This window comes from Punica granatum, chromosome 3 (assembly GCF_007655135.1).
Source record: "Punica granatum isolate Tunisia-2019 chromosome 3, ASM765513v2, whole genome shotgun sequence".
NCBI classification, from domain to species: Eukaryota; Viridiplantae; Streptophyta; class Magnoliopsida; order Myrtales; family Lythraceae; genus Punica; species Punica granatum.
This window is the reverse complement of record NC_045129.1, coordinates 528,285-546,494: the sequence shown is the minus strand read 5'-3', so window position 1 is coordinate 546,494 and position 18,210 is coordinate 528,285. Positions and strand designations below refer to the sequence as shown.

Genomic DNA, 18,210 nt, shown 5'->3' with positions numbered 1-18,210 from the left:
AAATTTTTTTAATTTTAACTTTTAACTCAACACACTACACAATAAAAACAGACATTTTTTAAGTCAAAAGTTTTAACTTTAACTTTAACTCAACACATTACACAATAAAAACACACATTTTCTAAGTCAAATTTATAATCTCATCTCATTTATCTTTTTTTCACAATCAAAATCACAGTTAGTTTTAACTCTAAAACTAAACGCACACTAAGTTTTTATAACTTTATTTTTGTGGACATCCTCTAAAATATTATAATATAATATAATCGACATCTGGGTTTAATTTAATATATATATATATATATATATATATATATATATATGTACATGTCAAAGTCTTGAACTTTAAGGCACGGTAGTCGCTGCTGGAGGGTGGAGCAAGCATCTCTCTCTTTTCTCCGTCCTCTGCCACTTTCTTGGACACTCTCTGCGGTTCTCCGGTTAGTCTCCCCTTCTCTTCCTTTTTTTTTCTTCTCCATTTGCTTTGTATGACGGATTAGCTTTTGTGATTTTCTTGGCATTCGATTCCTTGACGAACCCTTTCTCTTCTTTCCCATCCAATTGGTTCTGTTCTTCTTTACGATTTATCCATATTTATACGTTCTTGTGCTGATTGGTCCCTGCGATGTTTCAGAGGATTGGGAGGATTTGGCTTAATCAGTTGCCTCGAATTCCATTCCCTTCCAACAGATTCAATTGTGAAGAGATGACTGTGTTGGCCAACGGATACGTTCAAGGTTGTCTTCCTGATGAGCTCAAGAAGGTCTTGAAGTCGGTCGCTTCTGAATTGGGAGACTCGATCCATGATATGGACACTTTGAAGGTCATCAGACACAATTATCATTCGTCGCGCTCAGTCTTCTAAATTTCGCATTAGTATGACCGAGTCAAGCATCCGACCTGATATATCTCCTTCTCTCTCAGGTGATCCCCTTGAAGGGAGCTATGACAAATGAGGTTTACCAGATAAATTGGCCGACTACGGAGAAGGGGCTAGTCAGGAAGGTATTGGTTCGGGTCTACGGCGAGGGCGTGGAGCTCTTCTTCAATCGCGACGATGAGATTCGGACTTTCGAGTGCATGTCTAAGCACGGCCAGGGTCCCCGCTTGCTGGGACGGTTTGCTGAGGGAAGAGTCGAGGAGTTCATACACGCAAAGGTAAATGCTCTTCATCTCCGTGTTGATTTGAATTTTTCATGGGAATCGAACAGTTCCCCGTTTACTTGCTTTGCTTATAGCTTAAGAAATCTCCGTTGCAGACACTCTCTGCTGCTGATTTGCGTGATCCCCACACTTCTGCTTTGATAGCTGCTAAGCTACGAGAGTTTCATGATCTCGCTATGCCTGGTCCTAGAAGGGTGCTGCTTTGGGACCGCATCAGGTAAATTGAAATCTATCTCCCCATCATGTCATTGCTTGTTACCTACACTAACCATAAAGTTTGCAGAAGCAAGAAAACCAAGAGAGCTCTGACGACAGAATTTGGTTTTGCATTTTATGCACTGGGAATCCCAGAAATTTTCTCAGGGAGGCCAAGAGATTATGCTCGAGAAAAGACGCAGAAGAGTTCAATTTAGATGCTCTGGAGGCTGAAATCGGTATGCTTGAGGAGGAGCTCTCACGCGATCCTCACCCTGTTGGATTCTGCCACAATGACTTGCAATATGGGAATATAATGATGGACGAGGAGACGAAGTTACTTACCATAATCGTGAGTATCGTTTTTCATGTGTCACAGCATCTCAATTTTGTCCGCATTGCTCTTTTGCTCAGGCTTGGTTGAGGTTTTTTTTTTTTTTTTTTTATATCTTTCAAATCATTTACTATTTTCTTCTATTTTTGCAGGATTATGAGTATGCTAGTTATAATCCCGTTGCATATGACCTAGCTAATCACTTTTGTGAGATGGCGGCAAATTATCATACTGAGACGCCTCACGTTCTGGACTATAGTCTGTATCCAGGTAATTTGACATAATTTAACTCTGTCACTGCTCTGTACTTTGTCCCTTTGTATCCTTTGGGAAATTGTCGGTCCCTTTTTGAGCTGCAATGTCTGACGAAGAGTTCGCTTTCTTTCATCAGATGAGGAGGAACGCCGGAGATTCGTGACAATCTATCTTAGCTCTGAAGGTGAGTTCTTGTTCTGTTGCATAATGTGGGCTTGATTAGGCAGTCCTGTTTATCTAGATATATATCTGTCTATTTGCTCTTTGTTATCTTCAATAGATAGATTTTCTTCCTCCTTCGCCCTATGATTGCTGAAATGTGAACCCTGCAATATTCGGGATTATTCAGTCTGGACTCGGAAATATGAATATATCTCTCCTTCTTAGGTGATCCTTGGAATTATGGGTTATCTAAGCTTTTGTTGCCACGTACTTGGATTTGTGCGAATCTTTTAACACGTTTCCTTCTATATCCGCAGGCAAAGAACCGGGCGAGGATGAAGTTGAGCAGCTGGTCAGTGATGCAGAGAAGTACACTCTCGCAAACCATCTCTTCTGGGGCTTGTGGGGAATAATTTCGGTACATATCTCATCCTCTCTCCCTTGGATTGAGTAGTCTGTCCCCGGGGTGATTATCGTGGCCGCGTTAACACAATTCGTTTATGTGTCCCTGCAGGGTTATGTGAACAACATCGAGTTCGACTATATGGAGTATGCGAGGCAGAGATTCCAGCAGTACCAGTTGAGAAAGCCCATGCTCTCTGGTCCGGCTGTCAGTGTTTCTCAGGATGAGACCTGATGGACTTCTCGCATGTATTACTGATTCGTACTCTGCTTTTACTAAGTGTGGCAATATATACGGAGTGATTCGGTGTAGATATATAGTTGAAGATGACAATATTGTTGAAGGAGCAATGCAGTGCAAAATTAGCTTCACTTGTACATATACAAGTCATAGATAAGGGATGTATTTGGCCTATTTTCGCGTGATATTCCTACGAAGTTGTGACTAATTAAACCTGTTTGTTGGCTAGACATTTAAAGAGAAGACAATATATACATGTTTTCTGTTGGGGGTTATTACTTAATCTGCTCATTTCTCTTCCTTTTTGGGGCCCCAACATTTGCTCATTTTTTTATTTTTATTTTTATTTTCATAATATTGCTTCTCTCTTTCGTTATCAATCTCTTGTATTCGGAATTTCAATAGATTAATATAAAATTCTCTTTAAAATCCGATTCCTTACCATCTTTGGTCTGCAAGAAGACATCTTTTCCCATTTATTATTATGAGATAAGCCATAATAAAAGAAAATAGCCATACGTGGGGATTTTGCAAGATCTATAGTTATTTCCCCTTTCCTATTATATTGATAAGATTTTCTGAATTCTGGGTCAATCGGTTCCAAATATAAAACTATAGCTCATTATCTAAATTAGAATTTCCGTCTCCATTGTATTTTCGATATTAGAGGGAGTGCATATTAAAGTGCAGATCTGATGATGAATAAGAGATTGCCCAACGACGGACCACATAATTTCAAACTTACAATTATTTTTCACGTCATTCCACTGGGCAAAGGGGCCATTAAAAGAACTGCGCATATAATATATGTAACTATTGTGTAATGATTTGCAAGATTCTGCGGTTATTGGTTCAGTTACTCCTCAAATCCACTGGCTTTTCATTTCATCACCAATAATTAAGAAGCTTCCATCATTGATGATATGGAATTATACATACATACATACATATATGATATATATATATATATATATATATACACGAATGTAATCCAATTAGAGCGAATAACGAGAACTTCAAGAACCGGTGGCAAGGAAAAATCTTTTCTCGGCCATCGCAACACTGCTCATAATATGTGGAGCGACTGCAATTGAGGCAAGTTGGATCCCTCCACCTTGGGTAGGGAAACACCTGCCTCATGAACCAGCGAAGGGCCTTTGGAAGTTCTTGAGGCAGTGGCTGCGTACTCACTAATGAATGTGGGCAAATGGTACACGACTATATCTTCTACGTTCGGAACAATATCACGAAAGACTGCTATTAAGAAGCTCGTGAAGATGGGAGAAAAGTGCAATAGAGGAGCAGCCTACGGGTTCTCTCGCATGTCGCGATATTTAAGCGATGGAGGGGAAATATCTTTGAGATTAGCGTGGAGGCTTACAATATCTGCCTCGCCTCAAAGGAAATGGAAGGCCTCTAAAGCCTAGAGTTCACCGGCCAATTGGCTGACTACATTTGCTCACGATTTGGTGGGCTTAGACTGATATCCTTATCAAAGCTAACCTTAGTCTTATTATTGCTTACAAAATTTCAGTACATAATTGCATGGCCTTAAGAATGAGGAAGATCTTGTTTTTTGAGTTTGGCCTTGGGGGCTACAGATGTCTCAAATAATCATTCCTTGAGAAGCTAAGAAAACCAAATTAAGGGTTGATAAATAGACGTGAGCACGCATGTGTTATGTCCCATCATGAAGAAACAAAACCTCGTATACCCAGGTAGCTCAAAGAAAACCCCATGCTTCATCAATATCAGAACCTGTGATCTATAATCTTAATTATAAAACTAAAATCTGCTTTAGATGAAGAACATAAACAACGCTGCAGGCAACAGCAGTTCCTTACGAAACAAGGCCCGCCATAGACTGAAGTTTTCCAACAATAGAATCGATCAGGGCATGCGACCCTCTGGTAGCAGCAAATGCCAAGTGCTTTGGGGCCACAGCCCGATCAAAGTAGAAAGCGCCGGGTACTAGCTTGTCCTTAGGCTGCAAAGCCAACCATATCACAGTGTCAGCACCTTGCTCCTTCGTTCTGAGCTTTCCAGAGAGGCTGCAAAAAACATTCAAGGCACAAGAAGATGAAAAGAAAACATAACAGAGAAAATAGGAAAGATGATGAAAATAGAGGTGTCCTACCGTTCGGAGAAACCAGGCATGCTTGTGGTGACACCCGGCGTCTCTGCCCATCCAGGGTGCATCGAGTAGAAGCCAACCCCTTTATCCTTGTGAGTTTCAGCCCATTTTTCTGTTAATGCCACCTGAAAGCACATAACTGTTACATGAATCAATTTATTGGTGCAACATCTTCTAAAGTTTAAGCTGTCACGCAACATGGTACGTGGGGGCATATATTCCACTCTTCGGTCTTGGTTGCCTCTTCTTCCAGTCCACTTATGTTCTAGCACTTGTTCCAGTTTACAATGTGAAGCCTGGCTTACAAGCAAGCAGGTTTCTTGCGGGTTAACTACGATTTATATCCCTAGATGGTTCATTAACAATACAGGTTAAAGCAAGGCAAGTTGATATCACGAAACAGCAGCAGAGTAGAGTTATAAAGGATGTTTTCATTGCACAGAAACTAGCACTGAAAGGATAGCATCACAAATATCCGACAATCCCATAACCCAGATGAGGTGAGGCCTCTTTGAAGGGCATGCGCATGGTGACAATACTTTAACCAAGGATGGAGGTCATGTAACCATCACTCAAGATCCACTTGAAGTACTTCCTTTGCCTACAAGATTCATTCTCTCATTGCTAATTTGCTATCCCAATATTCTCGCAAAAAGAGAAAAGAAGACTTAAATGTTGTTAACTCCAGAAGTTTGTAGCTAACCTGAACCCTTTTATTCCGAGCATACTGCTGTACCCCATCAAAATTGGTATCACCATACTGCAACAATCAATAGTTGTTTAATCAGTAGGAATATTACAAAACTCAAGATGCTTCAGATTATCACGGGGAAAGAAATAACCTGTAGATCTTCAGTCAGGGGAGAAGTGTACATCCCACCAGAGGAAACTGTAATCACTCGAGCATCAGGTGCTGCTTTCTCAAGCAGGGGCAACATCAATTCTGTTAATGTAAAAGTTCCTAGCACATTTACAGAGAAGTTCAACTCGAAGCTGAAGATTCAGAAAAAGGAAAAAAAAAAAAGAAAAGCATTATCACAATGCATCTGAACTTCAAAGGGGAACATGAAAGAATCATTGGGTACTAAGATCGTATTTTTTAGGACGTACCCTTCCGATGTGGTGATTCGGTTATTCTCAAGAAGACCAGCATTATTGACCTGATTCAGAATATATTAGAGCCAAACTTGCCTCAGACTGATCGGTAACTTGAACAATAACAAATTTGAGGAAAACACCTACCAGAACATGAATTGGAGCATCCCTTGCAGAGAATCTGAGAGCAAATGACTTAATGTCATTGACCGAGGAGAGGTCACACACCTAGGACATTAGCAAGCTCAGTAGCACCGAACATGAAATGAAATGGAACAGCATATATAAGTCATCAGATAAGTCTCGCTAACGGCCAGACAGAAACGGTGTACCTCTAAGTGAACATTTGGATTGCCTGTGGTTGACTTAATCTGAGATAGGGCAGCTTCTCCTCTCTCCTTATTGCGGCAGATAATGCACACGGTTGCACCACTGGAAGAAACAGAACATGGTACGTACTACTCAGAAAGCATGTAATCTCCTGTACCATTTCTTACGGGATAACATGTTCCATCTGAAGGCTCACAATAATATCAAAGTCAAGTCTGGCCATCGAACGGGAATATGAGAAGCACATGTACCGTGAAGCAAGACCCTCTGCAGTAGCGTAACCAATGCCGGAATTTGCTCCCGTGACTACGCAGTTCTTACCATCTAGACTGATTTCCAAGTCCTCTGATTTGAACACCTTCGAATGTTCCCTGAGAGGCAAAATGTGTTATATCCGAGACCTGGAAGTTGCAGTGTTCCCGCAGAAGTCAGGGATATAAAATCCCGTCAGTGGGCAGTCCATCCAACAACCTTATAGGATAATGTTCGGTCCGGAATATAATTGGCATTCTTCACCAGAAATTGCAGTAAAACCAAAAAAAATTCTAACCAGATTAAGCAAAGCGTTATAATGTTTAATAAGAAGAAGAAATGAAGAGAGAGACACAGTGGAAACTATTAGAAGCGGATTCAATCTCGAGCATAGACTCACAGGAAGGCGGATTTCGTGAAATTGAGGTAGCCATAAGCCCCAAAAGCTGTTGCCCTCCATGCCTGATCGAAGAAAGAATCATAACCCAAGAAAGAATCCATTTCGACTGCAGAAAAGGAAACTCGGAAGGAAGAACAAGAGGAGAGGGGTGAAAGGTGAGACCTTGAGAAGGAACATTTAAAAGTTCAATCGTTAACGGAGCTCCGGAGAGACGGGGAATTGGAAATGCTGGAATGGAACCGGGAGGAAACATCAATCGATCAATGAAAGCCAAGCCAACTCCTCTCCAATGGCGCCAAATAGCGGCCTCATTCACCACTCGTTTTTGTCCTCATCATCATCCGCCGAAGTTTGACTTTGAGGACCCAATCCCAATTTGGACTTTAGGCCCATATCATATATTTATCCATCCGCCACTCCTACGGCCTTCGGGCCATCAGATTGATAACGTGAGAGCCCAAAATCAAGGAAAGGCTTTCCCCCCGGTTTTCCAAAATGCGCCGGGGAGAGAGAGAGAGAGAGAGAGAGAGTGGGGGAACGGATAAAAAAAAAAAAAAAACATAGTCCAAACCCGGGAAAGGAAATCCACCGACGAGGCGGTCACCAGAAAAATCTGAACTTTCATTGTCGTCTTCAAGCAACAAAATGCAAATGACCTGCTGAAGCAAGGAGACGCACGCGGAGCAGCTCATGAGCTTCTGGGTTTAAGAGGCATGGAATCTATCTCTCGTCCCTGTAATTCTGTTTCTCTCCTCAGTTCATCTTTCCCGTCGCCCAGCGATTTCTCTACTCCGAGAGTCAGTGTTATCCGCCGCAAAGCTCGTAAGGGCCATGGGAACCTTATATTATTCTCTCATAATTATAAGCTGCCTAGGCGTAAATATCTCGCCTTCTGTTCCCAAGGAGACGTCTTTGACGATTTCTCCAGTTCCCGGTTGCCTCAGCAGCTTGAATATGACGAAATTGAAGAAAACGAGGAGCTTGAATTGCTGAACAAGCCGTCCCCTGTCGCCACTCCTAATGGGTCTGCCTCTGGTTTCGAACAAGGGTCTGAAGATCCCGATGGGCAAGAAGACGCTTTGGCACCTTTCTTGAAGTTCTTCAAGGGAAAAGAATCGTTGGAAGAGGCAAAAGATGAATTAGGTGCTGATGGGCTGGTTTCCGAGGATAAGAGGGAAATGGAAAACAATGTAGTGGAAGCTCGGAAGGTTGGCGTGGAGTACTACGATCCAAAGCCGGGCGATTTCGTGGTCGGCGTGGTAGTTTCTGGTAATGAGAACAAACTTGATGTCAACGTTGGGGCTGATCTATTAGGGACTATGTTGACGAAGGAGGTGCTACCTTTGTACAACAGGGAGATGGAGTACTTGCTATGTGACTTGAAAAACGATACTGAGGATTTCATGGTTAGTGGAAAAATGGGTGTTGTGAAGTACGATGATGCGCTTAGCAGTGAAACGGGGCCTGGTCGGCCTGTCGTGGAAACAGGTACGGTTTTGTTCGCTGAGGTTCTCGGGAGGACTCTCAGTGGCCGGCCTTTGCTTTCAACCAGACGGCTTTTTCGAAGGATTGCTTGGCACCGAGTGAGGCAGGTTCTTTTCTTGCTCTTTTCCAGTTCCTTTGGTGGGTTAGACGCTGCTTAATTGGGTCCCTATGTGAGCCCTGCTTGACCTCCTCATGCTCAGTTTAGGAGATCAACCTGCATCTGAGCCAGAGTGCAAATCCATTAGTTGAAATTGTTTTGATTCGCTATGCTTGCAGATGAAACAGGTAAATGAACCTATAGAGGTCAAAATTACAGAGTGGAACACAGGGGGCCTTCTGACAAGAATTGAGGTTTGTTTATGGTCTGTGTTCTGGTTTCACGCGGTTCTGCTCTTTGTATCCAGCGCTTATTTGCTGTGTTGCTAGGGTTTGCGAGCTTTCCTTCCCAAAGCTGAGTTGCTGAACAGGGTGAACAACTTCACTGAATTGAAAGAAAATGTGAGTGAAATATTCTCCGACTTTTACCTGTAAACTATATATCTTGTAGCTTTGCTGAAGATAGTGTTCTGTTTACTTCTGCTGAAGGAGATGATCCATGAATATATCTGACAGTAATTTGTGCCTCGATTGGCTTAGGTGGGGCGCCGAATACATGTGCTGATTGAACGCATAGATGAAGCTAAAAATGACTTGATTTTGAGTGAGAGGGAAGCATGGGTAAGTTATTCGCGGAGATTCTCCACTACTCTCTTCCGATGTTATTGACATCTTGGAGTTATGTCTGCAATTTTCCTAATGTTTTAAACAGAGGTGCACATTTTGATAATTTATTACTCGCAGGAGATGGTGAATCTCCGAGAGGGAGCACTGCTTGATGGTACTGTCAAGAAAATCTTTCCATATGGAGCTCAGATAAGAATAGGTGAAACAAATAGAAGGTGAGGTAGAGTCTCTAATTGCATTGAAACTGATCCTTGCCCACAATTAATTTAAGTTATAAAAGCATCTAAAGAATAACGAAGGTTTAGATGGAAAAGATTTTAACAAGCAGTCACCAATAAAGAGGAATACTGCATGGAGAGAAGAAAGAAGAAAAATGATCTTAATAATTTGATCAATGAGTATATATATATTGTAGGTTGGAACTTCTGATCCTTGATAGTGTTGTATATATTTGAGGGGAAAAAGCATTTCGTTCAAAATTGAAGATCAACCCTGGGTTCTCTTTGTATCAGCGGTTTGCTGCATATCTCAAATATTACTCGCTCCCGTGTTACTTCAGTCACCGATCTGTTCGCTGTTGATGAGAAGGTTAAGGTACTGGTCGTGAAGTCAATATTTCCAGATAAGATATCTCTCAGGTAATTTGCAGCTAATTTGTATTCTTCTCTTTGGTTTTCATGTCTTTCACATTTTTTTTTTATACATAAATTGTGGAGATGCTTATGTAATTTTATGTTCCTTATTTCATCTAAGATAGCTTGGTACTGTTCTCATCAAAGAATAGAAAAAGGTTGCGTGATTATCTGGTCAGAAGCTTTTCACATGTCGATCAGCCTGCTATTCCAATTGACTTTGATGCATACTCGATTTTTGCAGCATCGCAGACCTTGAGAGTGAACCAGGGCTCTTCCTAACTAACAAGGAGGTGAACGAATACATTTGGCAGTGACGATCTTCATGTTTATTAGCATGATACATCATATGAAAATTTTAGCATTAGTCTCGCACTGTATTAACCTTATTGATCTTACTCAACAACCTTTCATGCAGAAAGTATTCTCAGAGGCGGAACAGATGGCGAAGAAGTACAGGCAAAGGCTCCCCGCTGCTATAGCTGCTTCCAAGCCTGGAATGCTGCCTTCTAGCGATTTATCATTCAACGAGCCTGCGATATATGCAAACTGGGAGTGGATCAAATTTGAGAGAGAACCTGAACGAGCAAATTCACCAGTATAGCAAATGTTCTGATCCACTCTGGTCGAGCAGACACCAAAGTGTTGCTCGGGCATCAAGAAGGTGTCTGGTCATGAAACAAGAAAAAGGGGCCAAGACTCGATGGGGACAACTGAGTATCGGTTGTACGCATCACATCCCCATTCAGAGATGGGAACATATCTTACTTTGTTCAGCAATTGGTTTGTCCTCACAAGCTCTTGCATTATTACTCTAAAAAACTTTCTCCTTGTATCAATGGAATGACTGTGCGGCCAAAATATTTGACTTGTTTTTTAATCCATCAAAAATTTTGATAAGAAAATGCCTGCTCATTTCGGTACGAGTGATTGCAAGCATTTTGACCATGGAACCCCGTGCTATGGCAATGAGCAGCAACAGCAGGAACTCTCTTGGCAGCAGCATACATAACCATGCGGGCAAAGCTAGGACGACAGCGCCCAAAAGGGGCGGGGAAAGAAAAGTTTGCTAATTGAATTCCATGTCCCGATCCAAATTTGGCTAAGCAAAGTAACAGAGATTATGATAGGAGAAAAATAGATCGAATCAAAGTTTTGAAACCAGACATAGTGGATCAGTGAAGAAGAAAGGTGAGCTCCTACGTCGGTCTCAGATACTCCGAACTCTAGGAAGCTCAAACTCACAGCAAAAGATTGGAACAAAGGCCTCTCGACATCCATAAATGACCAACCTCGTACACTGTGAAACGGAATCAATCATCAAGCTGCTTAAGCTCGGCCTTCAATTGCTCAATCTTGAGCCCCATTGACCTCTGCAAAGCAGCCCTTTCACTCTCTGGCAGCTTCGCCAACAAACCATCGAACAAGTCAACGACTTCCTTCACGACAGCCCTGGCACACTCCGCTTCCTCGTCGAAATAAACGGTCTCCTTGGATTCCATAGCCATCTCAATCTCCTCCCTCGCCTCCGCAAACTTAATGTTTATCAAGTCCACCACTTTGTCCTGGTCCACCTCCGTCGCCAGCTCATTTCCCGACTCACTGCTGAGCCCCCTCCGGTTCCCGCTTCCTGACAGTCCGGTCAGCAATCCTTCGAGATTTGAGCCAAAAGGGTGTCTGAGTAAGTGAGGGACGGAGGTCCCAATCGGGACTATCGTAGGTCTGGACAGCGCGACCACTGAGCAGTCCGGCCCGGCGTCGGCCGTAAACGCACTGAGCGGGCTTAGCGTACACGAAGATTTGACTTTGAAGGGGCGCTTCAGAAGCGATTTGCAGACTGCAATCTGCAATCCCCGTGGCATGATTCTGATCTTCCAATCTTTCAGGGAGACCTTACAGCTCAAGCAATCTGGAAGGACCAAAACCGAGCCGTAACTGACTGAGCTCGTCTCCGATGAACAGTCAGGTCGAGCGAATATATATATATATAACCCAGTGGGCTCGCTGATTCGCCGAGGCCATGTCGAAGCAAAGAAGTTGAACTCAGAATGAGGGTCTATGGGCTGATTTGACATTTCGAGCCCAACCCCATCGTCTTTTGTCCTTTCCGTGCCTTTCACGAAGATGAAGGAAGGATCCCATAACTATCTTCTTTTTTTTTTTTTTTTTTTGCTTGAAAGTATGAATGTCCATTGATTATAAAAACGGATATAAAGAAAAAATTATCAAAGAGGGTACATTATAGAGCTCGGAAAAATAACAGATCCACCTAAGATCTCTACAAAGTGAGATACAAGTGGCTGAAGCATATCAAGTAATCATAGACACAATTATAGAGATCATTTCAATTGCCATAGTTCGTTCTCAACCTCTTACAATTAAACTCTATATGGATCTTAGTGAAAATCAGGAAATAGAGTATAGCGTAATCCATATAGAGATAACTTCACAGGGAAGCAGAGCCAAGAGGAGTTTCGAACTGATACCTAACGCAGGAACCCTCCACAGATCACAAATCTAGCAAAACAACCAACCAAAACCTAAATAGTCAATCCTCGAAATCAAGTTAGCAAGGTTTTTTTGATTTGTTCAAAGTAGTGGTAGTCTAACTAATCAATACCAACTAGACCACCAAATCAAGATACCAAGCTTTCTTGATCGGCTCATACCAATAAATGTTGTCGGGGAGTTGAAACCTGTACAAACTAACAAAAAAGGAGCGTAACCATAAAAGGTCGATTGTGCAGGCGATTGGTGTGATCAATTTTGCTAGAAGTATAATCCTTTGCGCGGAGGGTGTGGATTCTATCGCAGTGTGATGGCGGTTGTTCGCAGAGTAAAAGCCGTCATCCAAAAGTGGGGGGATTCGAATAGGTAGGGAGGCTCCAGAGGATGCTCTAGAAGATAGTTGTGACGAGTTAGGTGTTGAATGGTAGATCGGGTCGGGCCGCGGCTGGATGGATCGGGTCGGAGTGGCATGATAGAATGGGTGAGGTCGATGAATGACAGATTGCGACGAGTTTGACCAGGGCATGAATGATTAACGGTGGCTGGCTCGGCATTATAGATTGGAGTGGGCTGGCCAAATCACGGGCGTCGAATCCTCAATCGGTGGTGGAAAGGCGCAGCCTCAACGGGGAGAGGGACGCTAATCGATCATGGGGCACTACAATGCACCGTAGTCGGAAATGAAGAGGAGGAGGATAAAGGCCACTACGACCTTCGACGGCGCATCAACACAACCCCCGACTCTGATCTAACGAGGCTGAGCCTCCTCCTAGACAATGACGAAGAGCCTGCTTGGAGTCTTCCTCAGAGGATGAGCCATCACCGATAAGCAAAAGAACGCCATCTCACTCGGCCGTGACACCGCTGAGGAGCCCGTCGACTGAAGAGGCCATCAGGCAACAAGACATTATGACCCGTGATTATACCGATCAAAGGAGCATCGAGACCCACAACTGGATCGGAGGACAAGCGGCACAAAGAGACCACTACCTTAAGATTAACGATGAAGTCAACGATGACACTTAGCACCCCACCTATCTAAAGAGTAGGCAGAGTAGGGAGGAAAAGGGAAAAGGAGAAGACCCACTGGGTTCGAAGAAAGCCGGCTGATAGAAGGAGCCGCCAGCTTCCCGATCCCGATGATGGTGTTGCCAGACCCGCTAGTGAAGGCGGCGAAAGTAAAGGGTTTGCTGTGAAAGGAGAGGTGGGGGAAGAGAGGGAGAGAAAAAAGAGAATGGGCCTTTTTTAAATTGAAGTTAGGATAACATAATTATTATTCAGCCAAAAAGAAGGGGAAGAGAAAAAAACGAAAAAGATATCATACATATAACGGTACTTCTTTAGTCGGGAATTTTAGATTTTTCATACTATAGAAAACCAATATGAGCTATTACATTTCCCTTCATTTAATATGAAATGTTCATTGCACGTAATTTTTTAAAAAGCATTTTTATTCTTTACTTTCTTATTTTTTTGCCAAACACTTTCATCGATGTTGCAAATTAGCCCTCATGATTGGACCAATGAGCAAGTACCCCGCCATCGACCATAAACCACTAGTCGAACCGACTACATTAATGGAATCATACCTCTAATTAAACCTCCAATAATCGCCTAATGATTCTTAGACTTCCCAATGCCCGAAGGAAGTCTTCCTACAAAGTCACCAATTCGAGTTTACTTCGCAAGCAGAACAAGATTCGGCCCCGCAAGATAAATGGAGCAGGAGGAATGAACTACCACATCGCGACTCCTGGGTAGCGGATGGAAGGAACCAACTTGTTGCTTGGGGCTTGTCCGTGAGGTGTGGTATAAGCAACAAGAATGGTAGGAGGCACATATACGAATGTGGGCTGAGAGTTGATAGTTTTGAGTTGTTGTTCCAACTTCTCTGCTTTAAGCCTTTGCTTCTCATTACGTAGTTCATTCTTCTCAACCTATATAGGCATACAAATTTTGTAGCACGGTAAAAAATCATTTAATACTTACATAGCCCAGAGGTAGGAAACAATGTTATGAAAACAATTATACCAGTTATTCACATCTACAACAGTTGATAATGACAATTTAAGAAGTGGCTCACTTTAACTCATTGATTTTCTCCAGAATTTGAGTGTTTCAACTTCTAGGTGTCGCCATGCAATTGAGTCACCATGCCAATGGCTTCAATCAAGATAGCAGCCCTGTCCATTTTCGAAGGCCTTCCAGGTTCCAATATGTTTCCCAATTAATTTAAGAAACCCAGTAATCATGTGAAGAAAGCAAACCCATGCATGCGGGAAGTTGGATTTGCCTGTACCTATATTAGATTGAGGGGATCTAAGGGTCTAAATTAATTTTGTATGGTGCGAAAAAAATTCAAAATTTGCGGTGTAGAATTTGGCTACATATAATAACCTAACACTAACTAACAGCACGTGGAATTCACTAATCCAACTTTCAATATGTGGCAATAAGATACATTATTATATAGTTAGTTACTGATGCGTTATTTTGAATCCATTTGAAGGTCATGTTGTAACTGATCAGACTGAATTTGATACGTAGAATTTTGCTTTTAACCCTTAGACAACTTAAATCGGCTCCAATCTAATATAATAATTGTTACATCATCAAAAGGGAAGGGAAAACCATATATGAGAACTGACTGAATTGATGAATGGATTACTCTGAAAAGTTGGAGGGCTTTCCCAGTGTGCGTGTAATCGGTCATCACTACACTCGTCCGATCGGGCCCACATGGTCAAAGGATTAAAGTAGTAATATAATTGCGGGCATGCATAATATATAATTAAAATGTTTTCTTTAAGGGGAAAAAAAAGAAATTACTAAAAGAAATAAATAAATAAATAAATAAATAAATAAAACTGAGATAAAGAAGAGCGAAAACACCGACCGACTTGTACACTTCGAAACAAAACGCACGGGCTGGGCTGGGAAGTGCATCAAATATGTAATTGTTAATATTATTATTATTATTATTATTATTATTAGCGTCGATAATCGGCGGGGAGATCTACCGAAGTTGGCGCCTACCCACGATATATTTATATCTATGCGTGTAGTGTGTGTGTGTGTGTATATATATACACATCTGGCCTCAATCAATTTCTCCAGCAAACAAAACTCCTCTCCTCTCCTGTCAACGAAATATTCAGTCCCAGCTGAGATTCCTTCACTTCATCCATCCTCTTGCTTGCTTGCTTGCCCCCATCAGCCATCACCGTCAGTCTTCCAGCTTTGCTGAAAAAGCATCTTAAAAGTTCTCATATTTTCGATCTCCAGCAGCTCCCACTTGCTCCCTCCAGAGGATTCCCTAATCACTGCCCCCTGCCCCTGCCCCTGCCTCGCCATTCCAATCGCAATGTCAATGCGCCGGCGGACCTTGCTCAAGGTCATCGTTCTCGGCGACAGCGGGTACGCACGTTCCTCTAGGGTTTATCGACGCTCCCGCTACTACTACCACTATGCTTTCTTCTTGTCGCTGCCCGCTTGTCCTTTTGAATTTCTTCGCATCTAACATGGGGGCAGCTGTACTGATTTGCGATTTTGCTCGATTCTAGGGTTGGGAAGACGTCGCTCATGAACCAGTATCCTTCTTCCCTTTGTTAAGTCGTGTCATCGCTTATGGTTCTGTCTTGCCAAGCCAGTTGGGTTCTGGTAATGTGTTTCGTCCATTGGCATATGGCATCGGTGTTTATTCTCTTCTCAAATCCGATCCTTTGGGATGCTACATTGTTATTGATCTACTATTCCTGGCAGAGGTCGGCTAATTCAAGCGAATTCGGTGCTATTCTCGCTGCCTCTTATCTTACGGTGGGGGGGTTGAAGAACGGGATGCTTAACCAATGAATGAAATCACGAATATTAAGCTGCTTATCATTGTGCCCGTTATATGTTTTCCCATTTCCTTGTACGTGTTTCCTTTACTGCTAATAATCTAGATACGTGCATAAGAAGTTTAGTCAGCAGTACAAGGCAACTATTGGTGCTGATTTTGTCACTAAAGAACTCCAGATCGATGATAAACTCGTCACCCTCCAGGTGAGTACTCTATTCATTGTTCAGTTGTGTTAGAGTCTATGATTAGAGTATACTTTAGGTAAGGTGATTCGTCCGATTTACTTTTATCCTTAGATATGGGACACAGCTGGGCAAGAAAGATTTCAGAGCCTGGGGGTGGCTTTCTACCGTGGAGCAGATTGCTGTGTTCTCGTCTACGATGTTAATGTGATGAAATCCTTTGACACTCTTGACAACTGGCATGAGGAGTTTCTCAAACAGGTTTACAGTGCCTCTTGTGGCTGGCTTCTTCTCCCTTTGGTTGCTCTCTTCTCTTCATTTTGTGGGACCTTTCTGGTTACTTGTCAGCAGATACGTTGATTGCAATTTGATGATGTGCGAAAGCAATGGATATGTAACGTATGAAGGGCCGTTCCTCCTGCTATGAATGCTATATTTTTGGCAATTGTGGGTCGCCCTTTGATTTGACAGAGGCATGCTCTTCTAATGGTTGAGCAGATAGTATATGCTCCTGTTATTCTAACCTGTTAGTTATTTAATCCTCAGTTCCTTGAGAAGTTTGTAGAGTAATTTTCATTCCATCTAAGTTCCGACGGTTTTATTGTCCGCCAATTGGAAGATTGTTCTGAATGTTAAGCATGTTTCTTTCTCTTGTCATTCAGGCAAACCCAGCTGATCCAAGGGCGTTTCCTTTCATCTTACTCGGAAATAAGATTGACATTGATGGTGGGAACAGTCGAGTGGTAAGGATACTAGTATAAGTTTTTGAAAAGAAAGCCTACATATTAGTTAATTTCGCTTCTTTCTCTCAAGTCTAATACAATCTGTGCAGGTTTCTGAGAAGAAAGCTCGTGAATGGTGTGCTTCTAAGGGGAACATACCTTACTTTGAGACATCTGCAAAGGAGGACTACAATGTGGATGCTGCATTCCTGTGCATTGCCAAAGCTGCTCTAGCTAATGAGCACGAACAAGACATGTAAGCCCTCAACTTTAGGAACTGTATGCCTTCGGATTGACTTGCTTTTTTAGATGCTTTCTCATTTGATCCGGGGGATGCATCACGCTTCTGGCTCTGGGTCTTCAAGAAGATAGGCAACTAGGGGCAAAGAGTAATTTGACTAACATCATAGGACATGTCATAGGTGGATGGTTGTCCTCATCACGTCCGACGGATCTTATTTAACTTAGATGACAATAATGTCGTCACTTTAAAATTTCTTACCACATCCTCTGACATGTGAATTTGCTGGCAGATATTTCCAAGGCATCCCCGAGGCTGTTTCGGAGTCCGAGCAAAGAGGTGGATGTGCTTGCTGAATTGGAATGCTCGCAGCATCCTTCATCTCCTTTCTCTTTCAATTTATTTTATTTTATTTTATTTTATTTCCTTTCCGGGATGCGATTTCTCCGAATTTATAGTCCATCTTTCCATGCTGTCAATTCCGAGTGTTTTTGCAGTCGAGCTAGGTAGCTAGTTTTTGCAACGGGTAAAAATTAGTAAAAAAAATGATGATGCCCAAAGAATTTTCTCATCAGGCATTTCTCTTTTTTATATTGTTTACTTAAAAAAAAAAAATTGGCGAGGATGTGTAAACTTGCGACTTTTGCATACTTTGAATGTCAAATATATTCTTTTGGGGCTGTGGAAAGGTCAGTAGAGTGAAAGACTGTGTTGGGTGTGGGCGTTGGATGTTCTGATCCGGTGGTGATGGTTGTGCGAGCCATCTTTTTGTCACTTAATGTGATTTGGCGTTCGCCCTTCTCCACTCCCTGCTCGACGGTCGACGGCAACTGCTTTGTTTAATGTTATGATCAAGTAGTGTTTGGTCAAAGAACTGTTAGCTCAATTGATGATCGGTCCGATTGCCCAAAT

The 18,210-nt window shown here is 42.3% G+C and overlaps 5 protein-coding genes across 7 annotated transcripts; 3 read left to right on the top strand and 2 right to left on the bottom strand.

Moving 5' to 3' along the window:
• Positions 1-325: 325 nt before the first annotated feature.
• LOC116202092 (probable choline kinase 1) lies at positions 326-3,036 on the top strand. Of its 2 annotated transcripts, none has more exons than XM_031533614.1 (9): positions 326-440; positions 635-823; positions 925-1,158; positions 1,260-1,381; positions 1,516-1,711; positions 1,846-1,963; positions 2,085-2,132; positions 2,428-2,528; positions 2,625-3,036. In XM_031533614.1, exons 2-9 carry the CDS (start codon positions 707-709, stop codon positions 2,745-2,747), a joined length of 1,059 nt encoding a protein of 352 aa, XP_031389474.1. In that variant the 5' UTR covers positions 326-440; positions 635-706; the 3' UTR covers positions 2,748-3,036. The 2 variants fall into 2 exon arrangements, with proteins under 2 accessions (XP_031389474.1, XP_031389475.1); XM_031533615.1 differs by having other exon boundaries at positions 336-440; positions 691-823.
• Positions 3,037-4,383: 1,347 nt separating this feature from the next.
• Positions 4,384-7,416, bottom strand: LOC116199039 (dehydrogenase/reductase SDR family member 12). The gene is made up of 10 exons (XM_031529327.1): positions 7,127-7,416; positions 6,965-7,026; positions 6,564-6,683; positions 6,315-6,414; positions 6,130-6,210; positions 5,998-6,047; positions 5,730-5,880; positions 5,591-5,647; positions 4,891-5,012; positions 4,384-4,804 (listed from the first exon to the last, which is right to left on the bottom strand). Exons 1-10 carry the CDS (start codon positions 7,139-7,141, stop codon positions 4,594-4,596), a joined length of 969 nt encoding a protein of 322 aa, XP_031385187.1. The 5' UTR covers positions 7,142-7,416; the 3' UTR covers positions 4,384-4,593.
• A 91-nt stretch (positions 7,417-7,507) lies between these two features.
• Positions 7,508-10,727, top strand: LOC116199038. The gene is made up of 8 exons (XM_031529326.1): positions 7,508-8,556; positions 8,726-8,800; positions 8,876-8,947; positions 9,086-9,166; positions 9,290-9,387; positions 9,685-9,810; positions 10,049-10,097; positions 10,223-10,727. Exons 1-8 carry the CDS (start codon positions 7,678-7,680, stop codon positions 10,406-10,408), a joined length of 1,566 nt encoding a protein of 521 aa, XP_031385186.1. The 5' UTR covers positions 7,508-7,677; the 3' UTR covers positions 10,409-10,727.
• Positions 9,853-13,570, bottom strand: LOC116199040. 2 transcript variants are annotated; one of them, XM_031529330.1, is made up of 2 exons: positions 11,097-13,570; positions 9,853-10,353 (listed from the first exon to the last, which is right to left on the bottom strand). In XM_031529330.1, the coding sequence occupies exon 1, from the start codon at positions 11,877-11,879 to the stop codon at positions 11,118-11,120; it is 762 nt and encodes a 253-aa protein (XP_031385190.1). In that variant the 5' UTR covers positions 11,880-13,570; the 3' UTR covers positions 9,853-10,353; positions 11,097-11,117. The 2 variants fall into 2 exon arrangements, with proteins under 2 accessions (XP_031385190.1, XP_031385189.1); XM_031529329.1 differs by having other exon boundaries at positions 9,853-10,337; positions 11,097-13,568.
• Positions 13,571-15,303: 1,733 nt separating this feature from the next.
• LOC116200703 (ras-related protein Rab7) lies at positions 15,304-18,002 on the top strand. The gene is made up of 7 exons (XM_031531557.1): positions 15,304-15,729; positions 15,876-15,902; positions 16,257-16,356; positions 16,450-16,596; positions 16,998-17,078; positions 17,168-17,313; positions 17,591-18,002. Exons 1-7 carry the CDS (start codon positions 15,677-15,679, stop codon positions 17,652-17,654), a joined length of 618 nt encoding a protein of 205 aa, XP_031387417.1. The 5' UTR covers positions 15,304-15,676; the 3' UTR covers positions 17,655-18,002.
• Positions 18,003-18,210: the final 208 nt, after the last annotated feature.

Excerpts from the sequence above, each read along its gene's own strand:
- LOC116202092 (XM_031533614.1), top strand. The coding sequence starts at position 707 with ATGACTGTGTTGGCCAACGGATACGTTCAAGGTTGTCTTCCTGATGAG. Across the intron at positions 1,964-2,084 it reads GGACTATAGTCTGTATCCAG|ATGAGGAGGAACGCCGGAGA; the intron begins GTAATTTGACAT and ends TTCTTTCATCAG. Across the intron at positions 2,529-2,624 it reads GCTTGTGGGGAATAATTTCG|GGTTATGTGAACAACATCGA; the intron begins GTACATATCTCA and ends GTGTCCCTGCAG.
- LOC116199039 (XM_031529327.1), bottom strand. Across the intron at positions 6,415-6,563 it reads GCAGAGGGTCTTGCTTCACG|TGGTGCAACCGTGTGCATTA; the intron begins GTACATGTGCTT and ends TGTTTCTTCCAG. Across the intron at positions 6,211-6,314 it reads ATCCAAATGTTCACTTAGAG|GTGTGTGACCTCTCCTCGGT; the intron begins GTACACCGTTTC and ends CTAATGTCCTAG.
- LOC116199038 (XM_031529326.1), top strand. The coding sequence starts at position 7,678 with ATGGAATCTATCTCTCGTCCCTGTAATTCTGTTTCTCTCCTCAGTTCA. Across the intron at positions 8,557-8,725 it reads CTTGGCACCGAGTGAGGCAG|ATGAAACAGGTAAATGAACC; the intron begins GTTCTTTTCTTG and ends CTATGCTTGCAG. Across the intron at positions 8,948-9,085 it reads TCACTGAATTGAAAGAAAAT|GTGGGGCGCCGAATACATGT; the intron begins GTGAGTGAAATA and ends CGATTGGCTTAG.
- LOC116199040 (XM_031529330.1), bottom strand. The coding sequence starts at position 11,879 with ATGTCAAATCAGCCCATAGACCCTCATTCTGAGTTCAACTTCTTTGCT.
- LOC116200703 (XM_031531557.1), top strand. The coding sequence starts at position 15,677 with ATGTCAATGCGCCGGCGGACCTTGCTCAAGGTCATCGTTCTCGGCGAC. Across the intron at positions 16,357-16,449 it reads ATAAACTCGTCACCCTCCAG|ATATGGGACACAGCTGGGCA; the intron begins GTGAGTACTCTA and ends TTTTATCCTTAG. Across the intron at positions 17,079-17,167 it reads ATGGTGGGAACAGTCGAGTG|GTTTCTGAGAAGAAAGCTCG; the intron begins GTAAGGATACTA and ends CAATCTGTGCAG.